Consider the following 22,916-nt stretch of genomic DNA (forward strand, 5'->3'; position numbering starts at 1 on the left):
TGGCTTTCAGGAATGACTTGCTGATAGTTCATCTCTGTCTCTCCTTACATTTCTGTACTGATCAAAGTCTGCCTCTGAACCCTGCTTTTCTGTCCTATATTCTTGGCCTTTGTCTAACAAAGCCTCTATCAGGCTGACATGTTCTTTATTTTTTATTATTTTATTCTTATTTTACTTATTGAGTTAGCAATTTATTTTCTTTTGGTTTGTCGAGACAGGGTTTCTCTGTGTAACTCTGGCTGTCCTTTGTAGACCAGGCTGGTATTATTGGTTGTTTTTTATTCTTTTTGGATCTTTGCTCTGTGGTCTTTTGGGGGCCCACCATCCAGCTCCCAAATAAATCACATACAGAGGCTTATTCTTAATTATAAAAACCCAGCCTTAGCTTGGGCTTGTTTCTTGCCAGCTTTCCTTAACCTAAATTAACCCATCTACCTTTTGCCTCTGGGCTTTTACCTTTTTCTATGACTGTATATCTTTCTTTCTTACTATGTGGCTGGCTGTGTAGCTCGGTGGCTGGCTCCTTGTGTCCTCCTCCTTCTCTTGCTCCTTGATCTCTCTTCTCTTCCTCCCATATTTCTCCTTCTATTATTGTCTCTGCCTACTAGCCTGGCCTATCCTTTCTCCTACCTTGCTATTGGCCGTTCAGCTCTTTATTAGACCAATCATGTGTTTTAGACAGGCAAAGTAACACTGCTTCACAGAGTTAGATTAAATACAACATAGAAGAATGCAGCACATCTTTGCATCATTAAACAAATATTCCACAGCATAAACAAACGTAACATACCTTAAAATAATATTTACAGCAGGCTGGCCTCTAACTCAGAGATCCTCCTGCGTCTGCTTCCTAAATGCTGGGATTAAAAGCATGCACCACCATGCCAGACATTTCTATCTCTGTGTATACATGGTAATGCATTTAGTCGGTTTTTTTAAACTCTCTTCTTTCCCAACACACTTGACAAATAAGACTCATTTCTATCACCATTCTAGTTAGTGAGTCTCAGAACGGAATCTGGAGTGACAAATCAGAACTCAGGGAGGGCACACTGTCTCTGTTTAAACAGCTCCCCTCACCACTTGGAGCCTCAATGTGAGAACATGCCCTACCTTCGGCCATTGGCAATGGTGCTGAAAGTCATGCTGTCTAAGCCTTAAACTTGAACATGAGCATAGATTTCTGCTCAGTTAGGTACTGGACCTAAAAATTCACTCTCAGAATGCACTTTTAACTTTTTTAATCTTTTTTATGTGTGATATGTGTGTTCAGGGGGGTGTGTGTGTGTGTGTGTGTGTGTGTGTGTGTGTGTGTGTGTAGAGGTCAGAAGGCAATCTCAGGTGTGAGACCTTGTCTTACACTCTGTTTGAGGCAGGGTCTCCTGTTGCCTGATCCATATGCCGGCCTGCAAGCTTTCAGGAATTCCCCTGTCTTTATACTGGAAAGTATTGTGAAAGGCATCATGGGATTACAGGTATGTGCTACTGTGTCCTAGACACACACTTCTGTGTCCTCCTTTAGTGAGCTCTGAGGATGCAAACTCAGATCTTCAGGCACTCACTAAAGTGCAGTAGCAAAGCACTTTACCCACTGAGACCTCTCTCCAGCTCAAGCACTCTTACATTCTAAGGAGAGCTGGCTTCCTGGAGCCCACATACACAGAGAAAGAAAGATAGTTTAAAAGAAAGCTTGAGTATGTGTGGATCCAGCCTATACAATAATAATCCTAAATCCAAAGACAAAATAACATAATACTATAAAAATTCAACTGAGCTTTAACAACAAGAACCTTTTGATTTTTAACCCTTGTTATTACTGATAGCCATATGTGTACGTTTATACATATATATGCCCCTGTTTTATTAATTCAGTTATTAAAAAAAATAGAGTTTCTAAGCCTAGCAGTGGTGGTGCATGCCTTTAATCCCAGCACTCAGCCCAGGCAGAGGCAGGCTGGTCTCTGTGAGTTCGAGGCCAGCCTGGGTTACAGTGAGTTCCAGGAAAGGCACAAAGCTATACAGAGAAACCCTGTCTCGAAAAACCAAAATAAATAAAAATAAAAAATAGAGTTTCTTTATACATTATTTTTCAAATAATTTTCCTGTATAATTAGAAGGTCAAAAATGAACTAAACGTTCTCCTGCTGCCTGTAGATCCGGATGTCAAGTTCTTAGCACAGGACCATGCCTTCCTGCTTTCCAAGTTCCCCGCCATGATGGGATGGACTAAGCCTCTGAAACTGTAAGTGTAGCCTTCACTCCTCATCAAGAAAACTTCTCTTTGCACCAGGTGGAAATCACTACAGAAAACCACAACCCACCAATGTGCAGAGTTGTGGAGCTCAGTCCCAATGGCTACAGCTACAAAACACTCCCATCTAAGGCTCAGAGGACAGTGCAGAAGGAGCAGAGAGATGGAAGGAGCCAGAGCATCAGGGAGTTTGCTGGGCGACTATGTCTCCTAATTATGTAGGAAGCCATACCGGTAAAGTCTCACCAACATGACAGCCCAAACGTGAGCTGACCAAGCATGACACCAATGAGCACGCCAGACTGTTAGGAGGAGAGCCCATGAGGCCACAACCCTACACAAAGAAAGACAGGCAGCTGAGTAAAGTGGGGAGAGAGGGAAGGACACACTAGTCGTCCAATGTCAGATGGCCAACCCTGAAATCACACATACACATAATACTGTACGGACTCAACAGGTTATATATGGGACTTTATGCGTATGTACGAATCCATACATGTGTACTATAACAATTGATGAATAATGACGCCGTCCATGAAGGAGAGCTGAGAGGGTTCTGTGGGAGGACTTGGAGGGAGGACAGGGAAGGGGGAAATATTGTAATTAAAGTGCCATCTCAAAATGAAACAAGAAGAAAAGGAAGGAATCAATTCAATATATACTTAATTTAGGTTGAACCTTGAATGGTTCTGAAACAATTTTTTTTCTCCATCTTTGGCTTTTCCCTTGAACAAAAAGAATTGCAATATTTTGTTAATTGGGGCTACTTCTTATTTAGATGCTAAATCCTTACAATTTTGATAAATTGAGACCCTTAGAATATATTTAATGAATATCTGATACATGTCACATACACCTTATTACCCAAACTGGCATACTGTAGAGAGGAAGGAGACCCAGTTGATGTGGACTCTGACCCGATACCTAGGCCTGACAGGTGGAGACTGTGTGGAGTAAGTGGAGATGGATGTCACCAGCTGTGTGGTAACACTGAGCTTTGTCACTGCATGTATGACAGTGAACAAGATAGACGTGGCCTTTGCCCTCACGGTGTTTATAGCCCAAGCAAGGAGAACGAGAAAAAAAAAAAAACCGAAACCAAGAGTTGTCACTGCACTGAGTGTTGTAAGGGAAAAATGCAAGATGGAAAGAAAGATGACGGCTACTTCAGATTTACTGAGGAGACGTGGGACAAGGGGTGGAAATTAGAGAGCACAAGTTTTAGGAGGAGCGTGTTTGAAGACTATTGCACACTCAAAAAAAGTAGGACATTTAAGAGAAGATGTTGAAACATCTGAGCCATAACTGGGAGAGGTGGGCTGGGCCCAGATTATGCAGTCCCGAGGTAAACTTTTGGGGCAATAGCTAAACAAGAAGCTAGAATAAGTCCCCCATTACCACAAAATAAAATAAAAGTAACAAGAAACAAGCCAGTCTCAGGCACATACTTTAAAAGCACAACTTTGGCTGTAGTATTGTTGAGGGTTGGACAAACTGTCTGGAAAGGGCCATATAGTAAATATACGCTTGGTGAGCCATATGGTCTCTGTTGCAAACGCTCGACTCTGCTGGTGTCATGTGAAAACACAAACAAATGAAAATGGCTGCGTTCCAATAAAACTTTATTCATGGGTACCGAACATAGCATTTCATATGATTGACAAGTATCAAGAAGTGTTATTCTTTTGTGGTGTGTGTGTGTGTGTGTGTGTGTGTGTGTGTGTGTGTGTGTGTGTTTAGCCATTTAAAAATGTAAATCAACTGGGCATGGTGGCATTTGGGAGGCAAAGGCAGGAGGACTACAAGTTCAAGACCAACGTGGTCTATAAGGTGAGCCACTTTCTCAAAAATCAAATCAAAAAAGCACAAGAGACAGGAGTGGCCATCTGGCTCCGGTAAAGGAGGTGCACTGGTTTACATAGGGAAATGAGCTGAAGATGGGGTGGGGAAGAGCCTGGACCTTATCTTGAACTATGGTTGCACGGTTCATGGCAAAAGCCTGAGAAAGCACCGATTGTATCACAAACTGGTGTTGCTACCATCATCTGGCCCCTAAGTCCTAGGAACTCAGTGTGCTCTTGCTAAGCAGGGCAAAGGTTGTAGAAACTGAAAACTTCAAAAATGAGCAGGTTGACAGATAAACACATATCTAGACACTGAAGACCCCTATCATGAGTTAATATTGGAAATATATCATCCTTTCAGACAGAGTGTACCAAGTCTTGAGCTGGAAAAGAAAATAGTTCTATTAAAAACATTTTTCTTCTTTCTTTCAAGGAGATCTCATGTACCCCAGGTAGATCTAGAATTTTCTGTGTTGCTTAGGATGACCATGAACTCCTATTTACATGTGCCCCAGTGCTGGGATTACAGGGACTCAGTACCTTGTGCACACTAGGCAAGCATTCTACTAACTGAACTAACACCCCCAGCTCCATAAACATTCTTTTTCAAAGACACTAGTAACAGTCTAACTCTTTCCCTTTTCTGTAGATTTTACTGCAAAAATAAATGAAACAAATGCAAAAACATGTGGCTCAAACATAATTTGGTCAAATAAAAACATTTCTTTAAATCAGGTAAGGAGGCAGAGGCAGATGGATCTCTGTGAGTTTGAGGACAGCCTTGTCTGTATAGTGAGTTCCAGGACAGCCAGGGGGGCTATGTAGACAGACCCTGTCTTAAAACACAAAACGTGACAAAAACAAACAAACAAAATCTTCCTTCTAAATCAATTTGTTTTTACAGTTTTCTCATTCAAGAAGTAAACACAATTTATGTATTTATATTTAGAGATTTTCCTTAGTTTCTTTTTCTTTTTTTTTTTTTTTTTTTTTAGAATATCACTCAAGATCAAGAAATCAAGAACCAGGTGTCATAGCACACACCTTCATTATCAGCACTTGGGAGGCAGAGGTAGGAGTATCTCTGTGAATTCTAGGCCAGCCTGGTCTACAGAGTGAGATCCAAGCCAGACAAGCCTACATAGTAAGTCCCTATGTCAATCAAAAGAAAATAAATCTAACTAATATGCCTTTTATCAATCTGAAAACAAAAATAAACAAAAACTGAAAGCAAGTCCAATGTTTTAGTTAGGGTTTCTATTGCTGTGATAATGACCATGACCAAATCATGAGGTCAGTCAGGGCAGAAACTTAACAGGGGAACCTGGAAGCAGAGACCATGGAGGAACCCTGCTTACTGGCTTGCTCCCACCAGCCTGCTCAGTTTCCTTCCCTCTTTTTCTTTCTTTCTTTCTTTCTTTCTTCCTTCCTTCCTTTCTTTCTTTCTCTTCCTTTCTTTCTTTCTTTCTTTCTCTTTCTTTCTTTCTTTCTTTCTTTCTCTTCCTTTCTTTCTTTCTTTCTCTTCCTTTCTTTCTTTCTTTCTCTTCCTTCTCTTCCTTCTCTTCCTTCCTTTCTTTCTCTTCCTTCCTTTCTTTCTCTTCCTTCCTCTCTTTCTCTTCCTTTCTCTCTCTTTCTTTCTCTCTTTCTCTTCCTTTCTTTCTTTCTTTCTCTCTCTCTTTCTCTTCCTTTCTTTCTTTCTCTCTTTCTCTTCCTTTCTTTCTTTCTTTCTCTTCCTTTCTTTCTTTCTTTCTCTCTTTCTCTTCCTTTCTTTCTTTCTTTCTCTCTTTCTCTTCCTTTCTTTCTTTCTTTCTTTCTCTCTTTCTCTTCCTTTCTTTCTTTCTTTCTTTCTCTTCCTTTCTTTCTTTCTTTCTTTCTCTTTCTTATACAGCACATATGACTACAGGTCAGAAGAGGACACCAGATCTCACTACAGATGGTTGTGAGCCACCATGTGGTTGCTGGGAATTGAACTCAGGACCTCTGGAAGAGCAGTCAGTGCTCTTAACCTCTGAGCCATCTCTCCAGCCCTCAGTTTTCTTTCTTACACACCCAAGGACCACCTGCCCAGGGATGGCACTGTCCCCAGAGAGCTAGGTTCTCCCAAATCAATCCTTAATCAAGAACCGCCCTCACCCCACATACTTGCATTTATGTAGTAGAATATTTTAAGATGTGTTACTTTTGTTTATGTTGCATTTGTTTAACTCTGTGAAGCTGTGTTACTGTGCCTGTGTAAAACACCTGATGGTCTAATAAAGAACAGAACAGCCAATAGCAAGGCAGAAGAAAGCATAGGTGGGGCTGGCAGGCAGAGAGATAGGTATAAAAGGAGAAAGGATTGAGGAGAAGGAGCCAGAGAAGGGGAGGACATCAGGGGTCAGTCACCCAGCTGCACAACCAGCAAGCCACAGAGTAAGAGTAAGATGTACAGAAGTAAGAGAACGGGAAAAGCCCAGAGGCAAAAGGTAGTCAGGATAAGTTAAGAAAAGCTGGCTAGAAACTAAGCCAAGCTAAGGCTGGGCATTCATAATTAAGAATAAGACTCCATGTGTGATTTATTTGGGAGCTGAGTGGCAGCCCCCCCCCCCCCCCCAAAAAAAAGAGCAAAAGACCAAAGACCAACCAACAACACCTTTAGGACAACCTAGTGGAGGCATTTTCTCAATTAAGATTCCCTCTTCCCAGATATGTCTAGGTTAATCAAGTTGACAATAACTAACCAACCCCTCCTTTCATGGTAATAGATGACCATAACTCCATATGAGGAAACAGAGGCAGAAGGATGACAGTTTCAAGGTTAGTCTGGGCTACCCAAGTTCAAAGCCAGCCTGGGCTACATAGCAGTACCCTGTCTAAAAACAGGAAAGAATGCAGGGAAGGTTCTAGAACTCAAATGGAGCTTGTAAAATTATAGACTATCAACACTATACCAGTTACCTAGCATTGTGCCTAGCACCTATTAACTTCATAAGTGGTAGTTAGCATTATTGCATTAGTATGTTTGTATTATTGTTCTTCAAAGTTCACTAAAGGAACACAGGAAGGTAGCTTTCTGCTTTTCTACTTTGTTCTCTCTGTCCTCTCAATGCTTCCCTCCCTCAGTGCCCAGATCAAACCTAGGCCTTGCAAAAGCTAGGTACTCCAAGCCCTTAGCAGTATCTTCAGCCCTGCCTTTGTGTGTGTGTGTGTGTGTGTGTGTGTGTGTGTGTGTGTGTTATTCATGTGTACACACATGTGAGCTTGTCTGTTGCAGGCTCATCTGCAGGACAGCTGTTGACATTGGGATGTCTTTCTCAATGACTTTTTCACCATTTTTTTAAAGACAGAGTCTCTCATTGAACCTGGAGCTCACTGGCTCAGCAAGGCTGTCTCTGACCAGCAAGTCCTACGGTGCCCCTGTCTCTGCCTCCTTAGCAATGGGATCCTAGGTGTGCACTGTACACCTGTTTTCATCTGGGTGCTGAGGGTCCAAATGTAGGTCTCATGCTTACATAGCGAGTATGTTACCCATGGAGCCATCTCCCTAGTCCTACTGTAGTTTCTATTCTAGGGAAGTTCCAGGCTTTAAGATTCTGGGAGTTGGAAAGATGCCTCAGTGGTTAGGCACACCTCACTGCTCTTTTGGAGTTCCTGGATTCAGTTTCCATCTCCCAGTGGTAGTCTGCAACTACCTGCACCTCCATTTCCAGGGGATCTGATGCCCTCTTCTGGTCCCCACAAGTTCCTGCACACTAATGCTGCACACACATTCATGCAGACTCACACATGTACACACATAAATGTTAAGAAAATAAACTTAAAAAAAAAAAGAGAGAGAGAGAGAGAGCCAGGCAGTGGTGGCGCCCACCTGTAATCCCAGCACTCGGGAGGCAGAGGCAGGTGGAGCTCTGTGAGTTTGAGGCCAGCCTGGTCTACAAAGCAAGTTCCAGGACAGCCTCCAAACCCTGTCTCAAAAACAAAAACAAAAACAAAAACAAAAAACACAACAAAGAGAGAGAGAGAGAGAGAGAGAGAGAGAGAGAGAGAGAGAGAGAGAGAGATATGCTAGGGGCTAGAGAGATGGCTCAGCAGTTAAGAGCATTGGCTGTTCTTACAGAGGACCCAGGTTTAATTCCCAACATGCACATGGTGGCTCACAACCATCTGTAACTCCAGTTCCAGGAGATCAGATGCCCTCTTCTGACCTCCAAGGACACCAGGCATGCATGTGGTGCACAGACATATGTGCAGGCAAAACACCCATACACTTAAAATAATATTTTTAAAAGATTCCACTTAGAAAAGTTTTAGGAAGAATTTAAATATGTGTTTCGACATTGTTTCTTGTTTCATTACAGAGCAGAGATGGCCACTGATTATTAAGTAAGAGTTGATGCCTACTTAAAATAGCATTACATGTTAGTGCTAAAGGCAATGCAATGATCAAAAGGTTTGACAAACTCAAGTAATACATGAAGATGGTAGTCCTCCACACATGTGAACAAAGAATACAGATGTCATCACACACACACACACACACACACACACACACACACACACACACACACACGGGTACAATAAATAAACAGTAAATGTTAAGTCTTTAAAACGGTGTTTGACTTGTAAGTTCAGTCACTTCAGTCTTAGCTCTGGTTTTTTGTTCCTTTCTTCCTCTTTCTTTGCTTTGTTGAGACAGGGTCTTCCTAACACACCCCAGGCTGGCCTTGAACTCTCCAATCTGCTCCAGCATCCTCAGTGTCAAAATCGTAGGCATGCTCACCACTTCATCCCCTCTCCCTTACTTTTGATAGATCTAAGTAAAGTTTGTTGATTTTTAATTTGTTTTCCCAAACAACCTTTCATTCTACATACCCATTTTGCTATTCTCTGTTTCATTCATTTCTGCTCCAATGTTTATATTTCTTTGGTTCTGCTTATATGGAGTAAATTTGCTCTCTTTTTTCTAGTTTCATAAATCCAAAAGGTAGGCTACTGATTCAAGATCAGCCTTTTAAATATGTAACAAGTGTTTACAGTTATCGTTTCCCTTCTAAATGCTGCTTTAGCTGTATCCCATGAGATTTGGTGTGGTTTTGTTTTCATTTAGCTTGTGAAAGGATTTTTAAAAAAAATTCCCTTGTGATTTCTTCTTTTCCCCAATGGCTCTTTAGGAATGTTCTATTTAACTTTTACTTTCTAGTGAACCTCTGGTTCCTAATTTCACTCCACTGTGATCAGAGAATATATTTCGCATTATTTTAATCCCTTTGAATGCATTGAGACTTGTTTTATAATCTAGTATTATGGTCTGTTCTGGAGAGTATCCACATGCCCTTGAGAAGAATGTATAAAGCATTCTATAGATACCCTTTGGTCCTGGTTAGTTTGTGGTGGTATTCTTCTGTTTACTCTGTGGAACTCTGTCCAGTTGTTCCCATCATTGAAAGTGGGGTTTTGCTGGGTGGTGGTGGCGCACACCTTTAATCCCAGCACTCGGGAGGCAGAGGCAAGCGGATCTTTGTGAGTTCGAGGCCAGCATGGGCTACAGAGCGAGATTCAGGAAAGGTGCAAAGCTACACAGAGAAACCCTGTCTTGAAACACCAAAAAAAAAAAAAAAGAAAAAGAAAAAGAAAAAGAAAGAAAAGAAAGTGGGGGTTTTTGAATTCAGCTTTTACTGCTAAATTGTTCATTTCTCTCTCCAATTTTGCTCATTTTCTCTTTATATACTTTAGAGCTCTGTTACTAGGTACATATGCACTTAAACCTTTTATGAATTCCAGGCAATTTGGCCCTTTTACCAATACAAATACACTCCTTGTCTGCCCACATTAATTTAAAGACTGCCTAGCCAGGCATCCCTGTCAATACTGTTCCCTGTTTGCGTGTAGTATTATTTCCTTCTTTCCCTTTCAAGGTGTTTGTTCTTTGACTCTATTCTGTCTCAAACATCACATATAGTTGGATTGTATATTTTTTATTCCATCAGTTTTTGGATCTTGATTGCACTGTCGGCTCCTTTACAGTTATATGAGGATTTAAGTAATATCTAGTAAAAGATCATTTTAGGAAAAGTACTGGCCATTTTATGTCAAAACACAAACTAGAGTCATCAGAGAGGAGGAGCCTTGATTGAGAAAATGTCTTCATAAGATCCTGTAAGGCATTTTCTTAATTAGTCATCAATGGCCTGGGCTGGTGGTCCTGGGTTCTATAAGGAAGCAGGCTGAGCAAGCTGTGAGGAGCAAGCCAGTAAGCAGCACCCCTCTATGGCCTCTGCGTCAGTTCCTGTCTCCAGGTTCCTGCCCTGTTTGAGTTCCTGTCCTGATTTCCTTTGATGATGGATGTGATATGGAAGCCTGAGCTGAATAAACCCTTTATTCCCCAAGTTACTTCAGTCATGGTGTTTTATCACAGTGATAGAAAGCCTAAGCTACTAAGTGCACTTTATTTATCAAATGTGTGTGTACCTTTATGTTTCCAATACTGGCTTCTTACGTGTTAAATACGTATTTATTTTCTAGTTATCATTTTACTTCCATTAATTTTTCTTCTACTATCTTTTTTTTCCTTGGTCAGTAGCCCAGGAATTATAATTAGCACAGTAACATAACCACAGTAGGTGAGGATCAGGCTCAGCGGTACATGCAGGAGTCTCTGGATTCAACCACCAGAACAACAACATTTAATGGGGCTGGGGCATTGGCTCAGGAAATGCTTGCTGGACAAGTATGAGAACCAAAGTTTGAATCCCAAACACCCTTATAAAATGCCAGAAAGTACTGCACCACATACCTACAGCTCCAGCCCTGGAAGATGGAGGCAGACAGCTCCTGCACTTGCTGGTGGAAAGCAGTTAGGTGGAAAGTGGCCAAGGAAGACATCGGATGTCCCCCTCAGGCCTCTGCACACATTCGCATCTCCACTAGCTTAGATGCATGCACCCACCACAAAAACCTTCTTTAATAAAAACTTGTTAATTTACATTTTTATTACACTTATTTATTTGTTTTATAATTCAGGTCATCAGGCTTGGTGGCAAGTGCCCAGTTCTTAAGTTTTTAAATTTTCTTCCTTTCTTTTCTTTTCTTTTTATTGGCCGAGGGGTAGGATTTTTTTGATTGAGTCTCACTGTGTAGCTCTGGCTGCCCTGGAACTCAATCTGTAGACCTCAAACTCACAGAGATCCTCCTGCCTCTGCCTCCTGAGTGTTGGAATTGAAGACATATGCTATCACGGCCCAATTCTTCAATTTTTTTTTAATTTAAGAAATAACACAAAAATAACTATAGATCTTTTGCTTTAAAAAATTTGAAGTATTAGTGAGGTGGTGGTGGTACATGCCTTTTATTCCAGCACTCAAGAGGCAGAGGCAGGCAGATCTCTGTGAGTTCGAGGACAGCCTGGTCTACAGAGCTAAGACAGCTAGGGCTGTTAAACAGAGAAACCCTGTCTCAGAAAAATAAAATAAAAACAACAACAAAGAATTTCTATTGTTGAATTGTCATCAGAATTAGATTCCTGAAAACAAGAAAGGCTCTGCCCAAATTCTATGTAGGTCCACACTAGCCCCTACTGTGCCTTCTTCGGCATGCCTCTGGGACGAACACTTACCTTATCTAATAACACATTCTGCCACAACCTAAATATGCTCAGGTAACTTCTGTCTCTGGCACCAAAAGACGTAAAGAAAAACTACAAAAACAAATAAGTGGACAAATTAAGCACCATGGAAATGAAGGGGACAGACACACTGGCTAAACAAAATGCACTTAGCATCTTAGATTTTCTACCACTGTGATAAGACACCATGACCAAAGCAACTTGGGGAGGAAAGGGTTTATACATGCACATGACAGTTCTGTCATGAAGGTGTGTGGGGTCCTGTTGACCAGAGCCAACAGCTACCAACTCCCCACACTGTTTTCATTTATCTTTGTGTTAAAAGAAAAATAAATAATTGCTGCATAAATGAGATTCCTTTATAAGCCCTACCCTATAACAATAGCATACTAAACATAAGTTTCAAACACACTGGTTTTTGGGAAATGGGCTAAAACTAGGCAGCTGTTTATGTTCATAATAATTTTCTCAAATTAATCTAAATAAATGTACAGAAAAATGAAAGTATTTTATTCTGAACTTTGCAATATGATGCCTGTCAATTGAGCCTCATATAAACTAAGAATACAAGTAGATTTCAGAAATGTATATATTAATGATATGAATTTTAAGTTATGCAACTTTTTCAAATGTTAAAAAACTCCAAAAATATTGGCTCTCTGCACATAAAACGTTCAAGTTAAACTCCGAGTCTTCTGTTGTTATAGAAAACAGTAGAATGCTCTATCTGTAATTCTGTGTCTGTTTTCAGCCCTATATCTTTCTCTACATTTAGCTGTTTTTGTGAAGTCATATTTAAAGTTGACTTCAATGAGAAAGTGTAGCAAGAGGCATTCTTGAATGGAGCCTCCCAGTGGGTCTTGGCTTCCATTGGCCTAGTCAGTGACCGCCTATCATAGAGCTTTTCTACAGGGAGGAGGAGGCTAGTTCTATGCTGGAGTGATTAAAAAAATTTCACATGATTTGGGTATTAATGTTTTCACAGACAGATTTTTCAATTTATTAAGCCGAGACATATATATGTGGCGGGGGGGGGTGAGCATGTCAAGACAGGTTTTCTTTGTATAACAGCCTGGCTGTTCTGGAACTCACTCTGCAGACCAGGCTGGCCTTGAACTCAGAGATCCTCCTACCTCTGCCCCCTGAGTGCTGGGACTAAAGACGTGCGCCACTATGCCTTGCTATCGATAGATAGATAGCCTTTGTATAGGATCCATCCTAGCAATCTGCAGACATTGTTGCATACATAACATGTGACCTAGTGATTACTACTGTCTCTTTTGGATTTCCTTATTTATTTTAATCAGCATACAAAGTAATGGATTTAATTGTGACATCTTTATACATATGTAATTACTTTTGTCTTAGTCACCTCCCACTGTCCTTTCCCACCTCCATGCTGCTCTCTTTCTCCTCTGCAAATACTAACCATTTAAACATCCAAGAATCTGTTACTGATATCCTATGTCTCCACAAGACACTGTAGCTTCAAGAACTACCTACACCCCGGTGCTACCAGTGTGAGACAGTTTCTCCCTGCTACTAATATGGCTAAGACAGACAAGTCCCTCACCTTTTCGCCCTCAGTGATGATCTGGATAGCATTTGGGATGAGTCGAGCAGTTTTCTCCTTGGTCATAAAGGTTATATTCTTTAAAGCAATAGAAATCTAAACACACACACAGAAAAAAAATACTTTTTAAAAACTGAAATTTGTATTTTCAGAAGCATATACAACCCTAAACACCAAGTGTTACATTAGTCTAATCCAGAGTATTTGGCTGAAAGGCCTGCTTTAGGAGTTGACAAGCACAGGCTGTGTTCTCTGTGCAAAAAGAGGTCAGCGTTCAGATGTGTTCCCTTCAGCGTTCTGCCCGTCAGTCCCAGGATCTAACATTAGGACTGGGTGTGAAAGACACGTGGGAGTTCAGGCTCCACATTTAAACTCGGAGAACAATGTAGACAGTCTGTCAAGTGACCATGGTTTTGGCAGTCAAGCCCTTCCAGCTGAACTGTACTAAGTACAAACAGGGCCTGATGTATTGAAATTAGAAAAATACATTACACATTTAAGCACGTATAAATACATTATACTTACATAAACATAGATACACAAATACATACCATTTTACTTTTGAATCATCCTCAGCACACTGCTTTTAAGAGTATTGTGTACATTTCTGACTATGCAATTATTTGTATCAACAAATCAAATGCAAAATGTCTTACCGTAGTTTCCCATCTGAAGATGTTGCTATAGAAACAAAGCCAGTTTTCTGAAAGGTACAGCCGCCCCTGAAGCAAAATATCCCTCTGAAGGGCACAAGCATAATCTATGCAGACAAAAATGAGAAGGTTATTCACAAAAATCTGACAACTGAGTAAACCTTATACTACTACTTCAGCTTGTGGAAAGACATCAATGTTCATTCATTCATTCATTCATTCATCCATCCATTCATTCATATATTCTCTGCTAGCTATTCTGTTAAGCACTAAGTGCACCAGAAATATTGCTTACCCTCATGGAACTTTGTAAACGAAAGGTAGGTGTGATGGTTAATATTGTCTGCCTGCTAGAATCTGGCATAATCCAGGAGATATGCCTCTGGCCATGCCTATGAGGGACAGTCTCAATCAGATTAATTGAGGAAGTAAGACTCACCAAGGATGAATGTGGGCAGTACCATTCCATGAGCTGGGGTCCCAGACTACATGAAATGGAGAAAACTTGCTGCTTTCTGTCGGTTAGTGCAATGTAACAAGCCGCCTCAAACGCCTGCTGCCATGACTTCCTTGTAGACAAATTTCTAAATGGTCTTATTAAATAAAAAACATGGAGCCAAATATAGGGGTGAAAGCCTGAGAGATCAGGGAAATAGGAATAGCCACCAACCTTACCTCTGCAGCTCTGCAGCTACCAAAAGTGAGCTACTTCCTGTCTAATGTGCACCTTATTGCCTTGCTGTTCTGCCCTCTCACTGGCTCTTAACCCAGCTACCTCACTTCCTTGTCACTGCCTGTCTGTATAGACCTCCAGGTCTCTATGGTTGGTACTGGGGATTAAAGGCGTGTGTCACCACACTTGGCTCTGTTCCCTAGTGTGATCTTGAACTCACAGACCTTGCCTGCCAAGTGATTGGATTAAGGAGGTGTGCTACCACTGCCTGACTGTTGTGTTTACTTAATGGCTTGTTATTTCCTCTGATCTCCAGGCAAACTTTATTTATTAACATACAAATAAAATATCACCACACTTCCTCACCGTCATGGACTGTGAGCCAAAATGAAGCCGTTCTCCTCCAAGTTGCTTTTGTCAGGACATTTTACCACAGCAACAGGAAAAGTAATGAACACGGTTCAGGAAAGCAGTCCCTCGTGGTGAGGAAGGCAGGTAGTGGAGCAGACTTGTCAGTGATAAAAAGCAGAGAAAGGGGAATGCCAGCACTTAGCTGCTCCCCGCCCCCCCCGCCCCCGCCGCCCGCCCCTGCTTTCCCTCCTTATTTAGTACAGGCAGGACTCAGCTCACGAGGTGGTGTGACCCACATTCAGGGGTTTCCACCCGCAGTGAAAGCTCCTGGAAATTCGCTTACAGACACACCCAGAGGTGTATCTCCTAGGAGATTCCAAATCCAATCAGGTTGACAATGAAGATCAACCATCAACAAATACAAACTCAACTGAGATGTGGACCAAAGCGCAGGGAAAAAGACAACATAGTAAGAGTAAGGGGGAGGGTATAGAGAGAACATTATCAGGAATGACTTCCCTGAGTAAAGTATTCTTTTAAAAATAATTCAAAGATTAGGGGAGGTGGTGGCGCATACCTTTAATCTCAGCCCTCAGGAGGTAGAGGCAGGTAGATCTCTGAGTTTGACCAGGCCAGTCTGGTCTACAGAAAGTGTTCCAGAACAGCCAGGGCTACACAGAGAAACCCTATCTCAAAAAACAAAACCAAAAAAATCCAAAGGTGAGTAAAAAAGTTGACACAATTATGATGGACCAGTACATGCAAAGGCCTCGTGGTAGGAAAACACATAGCACATTTGAGAGCTAAGAGAGACCAGCTGGGTAGAGTTACACATACTTTAATCCCAGCTCAGGAGGCAGGGCAGACAGATCCCTGTGTGTTCTGGGCCAGCCAGGGATATATAAGTAGACTCTGCCTCAAAAGAAAAAGCAGGTGGGGAAGGACAGGGTACCAGGAGAAGCTGGAGAAGATGGACCCTAAAAGGTCTCACAGTTCATTGTAGAACTCATGGGCTTTAAGTGGAAGGAACATGGTTAGATCTATGTTTTTAAGTACCACTTTATTCAAGCTGTAGAAATGGGTTTTTGCTGTGACCTCTCACAGCCTTGGAGATGGACCTAACTGGGGCAACAGGAAATGAAGAAAAGCTGGGGTTGGGTGGGTCATGCACTCTGATGGAGATGCACCAGCAGCAGCCTGGAGACAACTCTTTTATTTTATGCATCTGAATCGAGGCAGGGTTATTATATGCAAGTGAACAAGGAAGCTGGCTTAGTTAATCCTGGCAGGGGTTCTGCAAGGAAGCAGTCTCATGTATAAAATAAGTGAACCAATGAATGGGGGGCCTTGACTCCAAAACGTACAGAAGGCTGCAGAAGAGGGTGTCCTCATTCCCTATGTGTGCACAGAGGTGGGTTTGCAACAGGGACAGACACACAGGAACTGAACGACAGGCTCCTCAGGCTGGCCTTAGCCACACTCACTTCCTCTCCAAACACTGGCAGCACCGATCCCCCAGCTTTTCTATAAGAAAAACAGACACTATGGGGCCACATAAAAAGAGCGCAGCCTCTGGTGTGAGTGTTAGTGTCACAGGGTAGCAATCTCCTTTCGACAGGCAAGGATGGGAGGACAGTGCACTTGAAATCTCGTATGTCATCCAAAGGCCATGAGTTGAAGGCTTTGTTCCCAGCCTGCAGCACTACTTGGAGGTGATGGAACCTGTGAACTAGGGGGCCTATTGGGAGGAAATTGGGTCACTGTGGAGTGGCTACTTCTGCTCCACCACACAGTCCCTGCAATAATTAACGGCTTCAGCACAAGCCCTAAAGCAATGGCAACACAGGTCATGAATGGGAACATTTGAAACCGTGAGCCAAGGTCAGTCTACCTTTCTCTTCCAAGCTGATTATCTCGGGTGTTTTGTCACCGCACAGAAAGTGACCTGCAAGATGGGTCCATCAGCATGCTTCTTCCCACCTTCCCACACACAGGGATGAGTGCTCTGGGGGAAACAGAGGTATACACCTCCAGAGGGAAGCCATCCCCGCTGCTTCATCTTCATTCACAGCCATAGACTACACAGTTCATATTCTTCCCATATCCAGTCTTCCTCACACCAGCCTAGCCTGCCGCTCAGACCCAAATCACCGCAAGGCTAAGATCATCGAAAAAAGAGAAGAGGTGGGGGGAAGGGAAAGAAAATGTGAGTTTTTCCACTGTGTAATTTGGGCCATCTGTTACTTCAAAACTGATGACCAGTATCTATGAAAACATCGGGGCAGATTGGAGAGACTTCTGACTAATAAAACCTAAGGAATGTAGGGCTGGAGAGATGACTCAGTGGTTGACAGTATTTGCTGTTCTTGCAGAGGACCCAGGTTCTGTTCCCAGCACCCACAAAGCAATTCACAATCATCTGTAACCCCAATTTGGGGGAATTTGAGGCTACTTCCTGAACTCTGCTGGCACTAAGCACACACACATGGTAACATACATACAGGTAAAACACACATACAAATAAAACATAGGTTTCAATACATTTTTATACATGCCCAATTCTTTTTGTTTTCTTTTTTAAAACTGAGTCTGTGTTGCCCTAGCTGGCCTCAAACTCACAGAAATCCACCAGCCTCTGCCTCCTAAATGCTAGGATTAAAGGTGCATACTACCACATCTGGCAACTGTCAGTATTTTAATCATCTCACCCAAGGCTCCCCTTTCCATGTCCTAGCCTCACTCCAGTCTAGCTACACTCATGGTTAGCTGGAAGCGTTGAGGGTATTGACATGCCCCTATAGTATCATTTTCCTACAAGTAGAATTACTGGCTCAAATGTAGTTATAGATTTTAATAAAGAGTTCTTTGATCAAGATTAGTAAAGAAAAAGAGAAGGCCCAAATGAGTCTTAAGAGTAAAAAAAGCCATGCTAAGGCAGACAGTTGGAAATTTTCAAAGATGCCTATGGTCATACCATCGTAAATGCACTTGATTTTACAACTATGCAGGACTGGGCCTAGGTAAGACGTGGATGGGAAATTTTTTCACAGGATAGTTAGAAATTACTGTAATTTTTGCACTTACACATGAGATAAATAGACTAACAATCTAATCACAAGGACTACATCTGTGAGAGGAGGCCATAAGCCCTTAAAATATGGTTATCAGTGTTCAACACCAAATGTTGGTTAATTAGCATGTACACATTTGAGAAAGGTTTTCATTGGTGACGCTGGTCCTTTATCCTTCAGGAAGTCAGATGCTAGGCAGGGATTAGCATTGGTTAAGTTAGTTTTATCAGTGTTCAGGGTCAGTTAAAGTATTTTCCATAGGTAATGGAGAACAAGAGCTGAGGAGACCTTGACTTTAGGTGTGTGCTTCGTTCCCTACACCACAGCTACTGCTGATGCCGCCTCTTCTTCAGTCACTAGTGACCTCTAACTTGCCAAATCCAAATGATTAATTTCCAGACCCCATTTTTATTTTATGTACATTGGTGTTTTACCTGTATGTATGTCTGCAGGAGGGTGTCAGGTCCCCTGGGACTGGGGTTACAGACAGTTGTGAGTTGCAATGTAGACGCTGGGAATTGAACTCAGGCTCTTAAATGCTGAGCCATCTCATTTTTTGAGACAGAGTCTCAAAATAAAGTTCATTGATTTTTCTATGATAATCAGCCATGAGTACTGTGTAATAATCTTCTTGTATATTGTAAAGTTTTGTCAGTTGAATTGGTTTAATAAAATGCTGACTGGCCAGTAGCCAGGCAGGAAGTATAGATGGGATGCCAAACTAAGGATGATGGGATGGAGAAGCACAAAGTCTGAGGAGTTGCCAGCAGATGCAGAGGGAGCAGAAGATGAATGTACCATGCTAATAAAAGCACAGTCACGTGGCAGAGGGTAAATAAGGAATATGGATCAACTTAAATGTAAGAGTTAGTTAGTAATAAGCCTGAGCTATTGGCCAAGCATTTACAATTAATGTAAACCTCAGAGTAATTACCCCCTCCCCTGTGCTGGGGTCACAGGAGAGCAATTAGCATATATGGCTTTTATTTGGGTTCTAGGATCCAGACTCAGGTCCTTGAATTTGTTCAGCAGACACTTCACTAACAGTGCTGTCTCTCTAGCCCCTAAACTTCTGAAATTTAAATTTGTAGCAAGTATTTAAATTACCTAAATATGCTTGGGATTCTGGAAGGCTGTTGCTCCTCCATAATTGTTTAATTATTCAAGCATTTATTCATAGCAACATGGACTCATGGATATTTATTTGATTCTTCGAATTGTTAGCCCAGATCATTGTTATTTTGTTGCTTAAGATATTCTAACTTTGAACATCAGGAGCTGTTTCAAGTTATTGCCTGTTTTCACTTTCTTAGTCCACTGTTGGTACTGTAACAATAACATGCTCCATCCTCACTGGTCTTGAGTTGTTACTATCTGTCTTAGTCAGTGTTTCATTGCTGTGAAAAGACACCAGGCCCTTATAAAGGAAAATACTTCTTTGGGGCTGGCTTCAGAGGTTTAGTCCATCATCACCATGGGGAGAAACATGGTAGCATGCAGACAAACATGGTGCTGAAGAAGGAGCTGAGAGTTCTACATCTTGATCCAAAGACAGCAGAAGAAGTCTGTATACTGGATCTGGGTGTAGCTTGAGCATATGAGACCTCAAAGCCTGCCCCCACAGTGACACACTTCTTCCAAAGAGGCCACACCTACTCCAACAAGGCCACACCTCCTAATAGTGCCACTCCCCATGGGCCAAGCATTCAAACACATGAGTCTATGGAGGCCACTTCTACTCAAACCACCACACTGCTCCAGCAGTTTCTTCAGGAAGAGTGGTGTTCAAGAAACCAAGACATGGGCTCTAGACAAATTCCCTGCTGCTAGAGTCTTAACAGACAGACATGGGGAATAGACAGCTGGAGTCAGCCCTCCATAGACATGGGTTCTACCTCCTCAGAGTATATCAAAAAGGTGAGTTTAAATATTTCTTTTTAAAAGAATTACATCTGTACTGAACATGCACAAATTTTTTTCAGGGCACTATTCTCTAAATAATACATATAATAACCACTTACATATCATTTACTTTGTGTGAGCTGTTAATAGCAATCCAGAGAGGATTTAAGGCACACAAAAGAATGTGCTTGGGTTTCATGTAAATGCTATACTATTTTACTTAAGGGCTTGAGTATCCATGGGGACTTCCTTGATCCAATCTCCTGACATATCAAAGGGCAACCTATATATACTAACCCACTCATGATGGAATCATTTCACTCATTTCTGTCTCAATTAGTTTCGTGGTCATGGTTAGCATTCTATTCTGCAATGACCCTGATACATTGGTTATCATTAAAAATTTTAAACAACCAAGTTCCTCAACAAAGATGTGACCACTGACAGTCATGTAACCACCACCAAATACCATGTGACCACTGAGCAGCTATGTGAACACCACCAAATACCATGTGACCACTGAGCAGCCATGTGAACACCAGCAAATACCATGTGACCACTGACAGTCATGTAATCACCATCAAATACCATGTGACCAATGAAAAATCATGTAACCACCACCCAAATAATATGTAACCAATGAACAGTCATATAACCACCACCCAAATACCATGTGACCAATGACAGTCATGTAACCACCACCAAATACCATGTGACCACTGTGCAGCCATGTGAACACCAGCAAATACCATGTGACCACTGAGCAGCCATGTGAACACCAGCAAATACCATGTTACCAATGAAAAATCATGCAACCACCACCCAAATAATATGTAACCAATGAACAGTCATATAACCACCACCCAAATACCATGTGACCAATGACAGTCATGTAGCCACCACCCAAATACCATGCGACCAATGACAGTCATGTAGCCACCACCCAAACACCATGCAGAACCATCCTAGTATCCCAAAAGCTTCTGGAGCTGCCACTCCCCCCTTTATATCAGTTTCTAAAATGTCTACATTAAACATGTTTACCATACCTGTCAGAAAAAAAATGCAAATATGTAACTTTTTGAAAACACACACACACACACACACACACACACACACACACACACACACACACTGACTGTATAAAAGCTAAAAATACTAGCCAAATTATACAGATAGAAAGGTCACTATTTTCCTCTGCAGTTTCTTGGATATCTTTCCAGTTTTACAGCAAGTACTTTCCACTACCCATTAATTAAGAAATTAATATCTTTCAAAAAGGTACAAATCACCATGCATGGTGATAACACACTTATAATCCTAGTACTTGGAAGGTAAAGGTGGTTATATGACTGTCAGTGGTCACATGGTATTTGGTGGTGGTTACAAGTTCCTGCTGTTCCAGGCCAGCCAGGGGTATATAGCAACACCCTGTCTCAACAAAATAAAACAAGGTCAGAGTGAACAGGATACATTTGAGAACTATTTCTATGAAAAGCATTTGGTTTTAAGTGGGAGGCCAGCAAGAAACATTTGTAACATAGCAAAAGAGTTGTAATTGTTTTTAACAATTAACATTCCATTTTAACAGAAAGAGTTACCTCTCTGCCCCCTCTAAAATCCTTCCATACCCCACCACCACTTTTCCTTCAATTTCATATTTGAAATTTTTATCATAAGAGTATATTACGTCTGCTGGGTGTAGTGACAACTGTCTGTAATCACAGCATGTGGAAAGTATGGCATTCAAAACCACCCTCAGATACATACTGAGTTTGAGGCCAATCTAGGTCCATCAGACCTGATTTCATTCCCCAGAAGCCATATAACATTCCAGACGTGGCATCTGGAGCCATGTCTCTGGGGTTAAGAGCACTGGCTACTCTTCCTGAGGACCCAGGTTTGATTCCCAGCACCCACATGGTGGCCCACACCGCTCTGTAACTGCAGTCCTAAGGGATACAATGCCCTCTTCTGGCCTCATAAGGCACTGCACACACAAGGCACAAGATACACATGCAGGCAAACACCTATGCACACAAAAATAAAATTCAGTTAAACTTATAAAATTTAAAGCTGAGTGTGGTAGTATGTTTGGAATCTTAGTACTGGGGAAGAAGACAGAAGGAATGTAGCCAATCGGTGAGCTGCAGGCTCAAAGAGAGACCCAGTCTCAAAACAGGGTAAACTGATATGACAACAATCAACACTGGCCTCCACACACATGCACGCCTATACGCCACCGCACCCACATCTATGCATGTACATGCACAAATACAAATAATAAAGCATTTTGCTAATGAAAATGCCTACATTTGCTACTCAAAGGCCAACTACATGCAAAAAAACTCTACACGAGCCATAACATGAATGATGGCTTATTCCTAAATGTATCCCTAGAACATTCTTATTAAATTGCTCTATCAGTACACTTGTTGAAGAGTATATTTTTCTCAACAGAGTTACTATACGATGAATATCAAACTAAATGTTCCTTACAAAGCCATATATAGAAGTATCAGGAGAAACCATGAGAGCACATTTCTTCTTAGAACGTAGCATCTCACAGGTCAGAAATCAATGCTCCCTGGTTACACTTGGCTTAAGCTTGCCTAACTGTAAAACACTGCTTTCCTTACAGTACTGTAAGGACTACATTTCCTTCAGGTAGTCACTCTCTAGTACAAAGCCCTAGTTTTCTCCAGATTGTCATTCGTGGTGCTCGTCTGCACCTAGAGCTCTGGGTACCTGCTATCAACTTCTCTGAGTCCGGCAGGTGTGTGAACTGCTGTTTGTATTCCTCATTCCTGTCTTTATAGGTGGAACTCGAGATCTGGAATGATAAAAAGATTACTGTTTACTTCCACTCGTGATAGCTTAGAAAACACGAAACTTAAAAATCATATACTCTCAGTCAACACTGTGTCCTTTTATTATATGAAAGAAGCATGAACATTTCAAAAGCCATTGGTGTGATAGTTCTGTGAATGTGGGACAG

The 22,916-nt window shown here is 41.6% G+C and overlaps 1 protein-coding gene across 4 annotated transcripts in view; it reads right to left on the reverse strand.

The window, feature by feature from the left end:
• The window catches only part of Gramd1c (GRAM domain containing 1C), an 83,088-nt gene that overhangs the window by 39,547 nt on the left and 20,625 nt on the right, over positions 1–22,916 (reverse strand). For 2 of the 4 annotated variants that reach the window (XM_036204204.1, XM_036204205.1), the window contains exons 3-6: positions 22,667–22,751; positions 13,925–14,028; positions 13,269–13,364; positions 11,687–11,767 (exon numbers count right to left, since the gene is read on the reverse strand). The exons of 1 other annotated variant lie outside the window; for it this stretch is intronic. In XM_036204204.1, coding sequence (XP_036060097.1) covers positions 11,687–11,767; positions 13,269–13,364; positions 13,925–14,028; positions 22,667–22,751 — 366 coding nt within the window. The remainder of the gene's footprint in view (positions 1–11,686; positions 11,768–13,268; positions 13,365–13,924; positions 14,029–22,666; positions 22,752–22,916) is intronic. One more of the 4 variants, XM_036204206.1, reaches the window with a different exon arrangement.

The sequence above is a fragment of the Onychomys torridus genome, chromosome 12, assembly GCF_903995425.1.
Source record: "Onychomys torridus chromosome 12, mOncTor1.1, whole genome shotgun sequence".
Classification (NCBI taxonomy): Eukaryota; Metazoa; Chordata; class Mammalia; order Rodentia; family Cricetidae; genus Onychomys; species Onychomys torridus.